General features: G+C 41.1%; 1 protein-coding gene across 1 annotated transcript in view; it reads right to left on the bottom strand.

Moving 5' to 3' along the window:
* Positions 1-2,001: 2,001 nt before the first annotated feature.
* TSPAN17 (tetraspanin 17) overlaps positions 2,002-6,850 on the bottom strand; it is a 67,977-nt gene continuing 63,128 nt past the window's right edge. Inside the window, exons 7-8 of the mRNA XM_040344398.1 lie at positions 5,944-6,060; positions 2,002-3,119 (exon numbers count right to left, since the gene is read on the bottom strand). Of these exons, the coding sequence (XP_040200332.1) occupies positions 3,054-3,119; positions 5,944-6,060 (183 nt within the window). The 3' untranslated portion in view covers positions 2,002-3,053. The remainder of the gene's footprint in view (positions 3,120-5,943; positions 6,061-6,850) is intronic.

The following is a 6,850-nucleotide window of genomic DNA, read 5'->3' as shown; positions in this document are numbered from 1 at the left end:
CTACCTAACCCACCAAACTTTCTGCAGTGAAGGCCCTGAAACACAAGTGATGTCCAACAGAAACCAGGTCAAAATACCAGATCTCAGAAGCGGAACCAGATTGAAGCCCCAAGTATAGGGATGCACCCACAAGTGATGTCCGGTGATGTACAGAGTGGGGAAACCACACCATGAGACCGACACAGAGCACCATCAAGGTTTTGGTCCAAAAGGACCAGCTTAACATCTCACCTTGAACCAAGGCCCCAAAAAAACCATAAGGCTGAAAAGGACTGAGAATCAGAAAAAAAAACAAAAAAAAAAAAACAAACACATTAGGAGGGTATTCCTTTGGCACGCTACAAGCCCTGAAAAGTTGAAGGGAGAAGAATTTTTCCCACGCATAAGAAAGAGATCACACTTAAGCAAAGGTGCGAGCCGAGAAACCTCGCCTGATGGTCAGCCACAGCCACCCACACTGACCACCCAAGTAGCCTGATCTAGTTTATGCTTGAAGGTATTAGGCTAACCTGAAGGGTTCAGGAAAACGGACCAGCTTTAAGGCTGTAGAACAAAAAAAAAAAAAAAAAAAAAGATTTCCCATGAGAAAATGGGTTTAAAGCGGGGGTTCACCCTATCGACAGGAAAAAAAAAAAAAATTCTTTTACCTTTAAATCAGGCACTGTAGCGCGAGCTACAGTATGCCTGTCCCGAATTTTTTCCCCCCATACTCACCTTGTAGTCGTCCATCGAAGATACCGGGGAATGGGCGTGCCTCTGGAGACGGAGGATGATTGACGGCCGGCTCTGGCGCGTCACGCTTCTCCGGAAATAGCCGAAATAGGCTTGGTCTTCACGACGCGTGCGCATAGCCTGTGCGCACGCGCCGTGAAGAGCCGAGACCTACTCCGGCTGTCTTCGGGGAGAGTGACGTGCCAGGGCCGGCCGTCAATCATCCTCCCTCTCCATAGGCACGCCCATTCCCCGCGGGAGCCGAAATCTACGATGGACGACTACGAGGTGAGTACGGGGTTAAAAAAATCGGGACAGGCATACTGTAGCTCGCGCTACAATGCCTGTCTCGATGGTAACATCATGTGGGTCAGGGTGAACTACCGCTTTAAAAAAGGGTGAGATTTTCCTAGTTTGATTAATAGCCACAAGAGGGCAATATTTAACGGAGTTCTTGCTTACGTTTTATTTGCAAGACATTCTAAATGGATTGCAAGTGAAGAAATCATGAAAAAACAACCCCTCGTCATTTCAACTGTGCAAATAGCTGAGCCCAATCTAAACACCTTCACATCATTCACACAGAGTGAATAACATGGTTACAGATTACAAAAATGGCAGTTTTGACAGGAAATGCAGCTCATCTATCTAGGACTCTGACATCAGAGGTCCTATGGCATTGTTCTTAAAGGATTCAAAGTCTACATTCCACCAAAAGGCTACTGAGCTTCAGTTCAAGACCTGCTGTAAATATGAAGGCTCCCGTGGCCTCGCAAATCTGAATAGTTGATTACTTTAGAAAAACCATTTGAAAACCCTTGACATGGGCACACATCTGAAATAAAGGATAAAGGGATGATTATAAAAAAAGACATAATGTTTTGTGCAGAATGGCTGGGTAGATTTAAAAACGCAGCATGTATAAAGGAAAAAAAAAAAAAGAAAAAAAAACATGACCTTGGTCATATTGTACTTTTAGTGTACATGGAATGTAGCCTCAAGGTATGGAATGATTAAATTTGGTCTATACGACTCTCCGGGGAGCTATGTTGATGAGACGCACACATCACACAATCAAAAACATGAAACAAGTAAAAAAAAAACGCACGTCTGCTGTTTTGTATCTACTCTCACTGCACCAGGCCAATTTCTTGAAGTCAGTATCTTGAAAATCAAGATTTATTGTTAGCAGGAAAGAATCATGTAGGATATAAAAGTTATACTATACAAGAGCATACAATGGATGCTTAATAAAAAACAAACAAAAAAAAAACAAACACTACACATCTCTAAAGGTATAAAAGGGAACAAAGATTTGTCCAATACAATCAACTAGCCCATTTTATTGTCAGGCATCCAGGCTTTTCATAAAATAGGATGATGAACAAACAGCTGGCTGCTAGCAGTTATTAAAGTTAGAAAAAAAAAAAATAATTGTAAACAATTTTATCATTAAGATGGCAGTAAATGTTCATTTACAAAGCATACCATAGCAATTATGTTAAGGGTAAACCAAGGCTATCAAGTGAGCACATATGGAAAGAAAAGGGGGTGGGGTGAAGATCCAAAACTACTGCGTATCTGGCTTGGAGGTACTACGGTACAGCAATCCCTCCAGTGCTATGGGGATATCCAAACTATGATGAATACCTTAAGCACTTTGCTTACGGTCAAGTAAAATTATTCCAATGTCGCCAACCAAGGCCTACATCGCTGTTCTAGTACAAAGAAATCCGCACACAAATGACAATCACCCCTCCCCCTTTAAAAAAAAAAAAAAAAAAGGCGCACATCAGCAGCTCTATTGAATACCAAAAACGATAAAAGCTGCAACAGCTCCAGTGTTTGACAATCCAGGGTTCGGAGGTGGACACTCCACACCACCCTGGAAGCAGTTTTTATACAAGAGTAGTCCCTTCCAGATTCATGGCTTAGAAGACATGTCAGGTCCGGATGGGGTGTAGTCTCTCCTGTTTGTTATATAGATATATAATATATTTATAAATATAAAATCACCGTCACACTGCCCTTTCTGTATCATACATGCACATATATTACAACTTTGCTTCCAATGCCGGCCCCTCCAAGGAGGGGAGGAAGCATGGATTGATGTGGGTTTTGTTGCACAGATAGACGGACTGACGTCATTGTTCCCCAATCAGCAGGACAGAACACGCTGCATTTGTCACCTCATCCACAGTCAAGAACATTCCAAGTAATACTATGAAGTACAGGGAGGTATTTCAGTATCAGTTCATGCTGAGTAGTCTCTGCTGTTACGGCGCAGTCCTGTAAGGCAGGCTACAGTGTCCAGGAGGCTCAGGGGTATTCAGGGCAATGTGTCACCAGTTTGCCTTCACAGCTCTAATGTCACTAATTAAATTCTGAGCCAAGCAGATCCCAAAAATCTGAAAAACATGACAAAAGGAAAAAAAATAAATTGTTAAAAGTAAAAACATCTTTATTTCATGCAAGTTTTTTTCCCCTTCTCTCTAAAATACAATATAAAAAAAAAAAAAAAAAAAAAAAAAAAAAAAACACACACACACACACACACACACACACACACACACACAAATTATATCCATATTCTACAAAAATAACCATATAAACATCCACTACATAATGGGCTTGCGAGTCAATTTTCAGGAAATACTTTCTTCCCTTTTTTCTGCATCTTGTAATATCTTCCCTGAGCTCCCTCACTTCCCATTTGTTTTAAACAGCCAGTGCATATTAGTTGGGGTCATGTGCATTGCCCTACGCACACTACAAATCCCACGGCCCATAGTACCCAGTCCATCTAGGGCTGTGATGGCGAACCTTGGCACTCCAGATGTTTTGGAACTACGTTTCCTATGATGTTCTACTACACGGCAGAGAGCATGAGCATTATGGCAAATGTAGTTCCAAAACATCTGGGGTGCCAAGGTTCACCATCACCGATCTAGGGAGTAAAGAGAAGGTGGCTATATTTCTACATACAGTGGGACCATGAGAATAAAAAAAAAGTAGCTGCCCACCAACAGAAGTCAGGTCACAGTAACACAAAGGAGTTTGGGGATTTGGGGGAACCCGAGAGCAATAGAAGGTAGATTTGTAAGGTAAAACTTGATACTTGAATAGATTTTCTGCATTTTTTTTTTTTTTTAATCTGAATTTAGTGTCAGTTTAATGAGAACCCCACCCAAGATTGTTCTGTGATGCTTAAAGATAGCCATCAATTGGCAATATCAAACTCTTAGATCTTTTGCAAAATAAAAAAAAAACTCCCAACTGGAATTTGCATCTCTGCTTCATAATACGGGTGTTATAAAAAGGAGAGGTCCAGCCTGAGCTTTTTAGGCTTAGTTTCTTCTCTGGGTCACAGGAGTGCAATTCGTTTTGCACTCTTGTGACCTGTATACAGCAGAGAGCAGTCTGAAGTCCGCTCTCAGCTGACGTTACTGCCATCAGCCGGGGCAGTGCGTCATCACGACTTCCAAGATGGGATCCACAAGCTGCCTTAATTGATGGTAGTCTCAGCGCTCCAATGAGCACTGAGAAGTAGAGCAGAAGCGAGACAGTCAGCCTCGCTCTGCTCGGGAAGGAGCGAGAAACAAGCCATCGGTTCTAAAGTCCACTTAAAAATGACTAAAAAAAAAAAAAAAAAGACAAGTGAGTTTATGTGTATTTAGTCCTTGTTTTATAGTTTTAATAGCGATTGTACATCAGACCAGACGAAAATTTAGCAATATTTATTTGCGCAGGGAAAACATTCTGAAGCAGTGCCGCAAGGTCCATTTTCATAACTGTAATCTGACAAATCGGGTGGTATTCTGGGTGAAGATATAGGCACTTTGGATGTACCGTAATTGACATTTCAATATCGGAGCAGCCTTTGTCCGCAACCCATGTCACCAAGAAGTCTCCATCCAGCACTGGTGTTTTTATAGAAGGCATGGAGCACTGGAAACCCACAAACACCTGTAGTAATGCTACATAAAATGCGTGTGTGTAAACACACACACACACACACACATATCATTTTTATAGATAGATAGATAGATAGATAGATAGATAGATAGATAGATAGATAGATAGATAGATAGATAGATAGATAGATAGATAGATAGATAGATAGATAGATAGATAGCTTTTGGGCTGGATTCACAAAGAGTTACGCTCGTCGTAAGTTTAAGTGTATGCTCAAACCGAGATACACTTAAACCTAGCTAAGATACGACGGCCTGCGCCATCGTATCTTAGGGTGCAATTTTTCCGCTGGCCGTGTTTCCTTTGATTTCGGCGTAGAATATGTAACTGACTAGATACGCCGATTCACGAACCTACGCTTGCCCGTCGCAGTAAAGATACGCAGTTTGCACAAGAGATACGCCACGTAAACATAAAGCTGCCCCCTAGGTAGCGTAGCCAATGTTAAGTATGGTCGTCGTTCCTGCGTCGAAATTTGAAAAATTTACATTGTTTGCGCAACTCGTCCGTGAATGGGGCTGGACGTAATTTACGTTCACGTTGAAACAAATGACGTCCTTGCGGCGTACTTTGGAGCAATGCACACTGGGAAATTCCACACACGCCGCATGTGCAGTTCGGGAAAAACGTCAATCACGTCGGGTCACCAATAATTAACATAAAACACGCCCCCTCATCCTCATTTGAATTAGGCGCGCTTACGCCGGCCCCATTTACGCTACGCCGCAACTTAGGAGGCAAGTGCTTTGTGAATACAGCACTTGCCTCTCTGACTTACGGCGGCGTAGCGTAAATACGATACGATGCGCCGCCGCAAAAATATGCAGATCTACCTGAATCCAGTTGTGTGTATAATTTATATATTTATATATATATATATATATATATATATATATATATATATATATATATATATATATATATATATATATATATATATATATATATATATATATATATATATATTACACACACACACACACACACACACACACATACACCAATTTGCCCTGCAAAGGGAGAGTGAAAAGTAGCTAGGAAACTTGCCGTTTTGGAATTTAGTCCTTTAAAAAAATACACAGATAGCAGCACATATCTAAAATTCTAACTGATAAAGTAACACTGCCAAAGCATACATTTTAATTGGTTAGTATGCAAACAGTCTCCATCATGTATAAAATTACATTCTCTATACAGATAAAAAAAACAAAAAGGCAAACATATTTGACTAGAATGGAGTATTATGGAAATACAAACCTGCAATAATGCAACTGCCACAAAAACTGCAGCTACTATTATTAAATTGTCTTGTAACCACTTCTCAAACTGGCCCACACATCCCTTGGTGTAAATATAACTCTGCTGCTCCAACTCCTGTTCACAAGGGATAAAAAAAAAAAAAAACTTGTTTATTACAAAACAGAAAAACAAAGTGCCAAAACACAAAAACTATACTACCAATGAATACCACATGCAGACAAATCTGTACCTCCAGAGGCAAGGTGGATTTGATTTAAAAATCGCTAATAAAAAAGCTTGAGTTAAAACAACTCGATTTAAATCATAATTTTTAAAGAGCAGCTGTCATCTCTCCTCCTGACCCGCTGTTGACTCACCGACAGTCCCATTCACTTTCATGGAACGGCTGGTGGTGTGGCAGCGACAACAAGGTGAGGGACATGGCGGCAGCAGGTGGGTGGATGCCCGCTAACAGGCGCTGCCATGATGGATCTGAAATGACAGGTGCCCTTTAAATGTAAGGACTCATTCTTGCTGGCAGTTAGTGTGAATGCATCAATGCAGTGCATGCCATCTCAGCTTGCAATAATTGACTGAGTTTACAAAAGAAAAAAATAAGCTATTTTTTTTCCTCCACCTGAAGAAGTCACATGATGACGATACGCATTGGGATTGGAGCACTAGATTAAGCAGTACCTGACGGCAGGAGACGAGCTCGTCGCTGAATCAAACTGCAAATCTGTTTATGTGAGTTTTATACTTTATATTCTTCATTAAATATGTTCAACCTTGGGGGATTATGCGATGTGCCCTCCTTTGTATTTTTTATTTACCACCACCTTCTGAGCTGTAACCTGATGCTGCTGGAGGACAGAGAGGAACAAGCAGAGGCATACAGGCAGCTGTTACGAACTCGGTGTTCGTT

The sequence above is a fragment of the Rana temporaria genome, chromosome 3 (genome assembly GCF_905171775.1).
Source record: "Rana temporaria chromosome 3, aRanTem1.1, whole genome shotgun sequence".
Lineage (NCBI taxonomy): Eukaryota > Metazoa > Chordata > Amphibia > Anura > Ranidae > Rana > Rana temporaria.
This window is presented reverse-complemented; position numbering and strand designations above follow the sequence as displayed.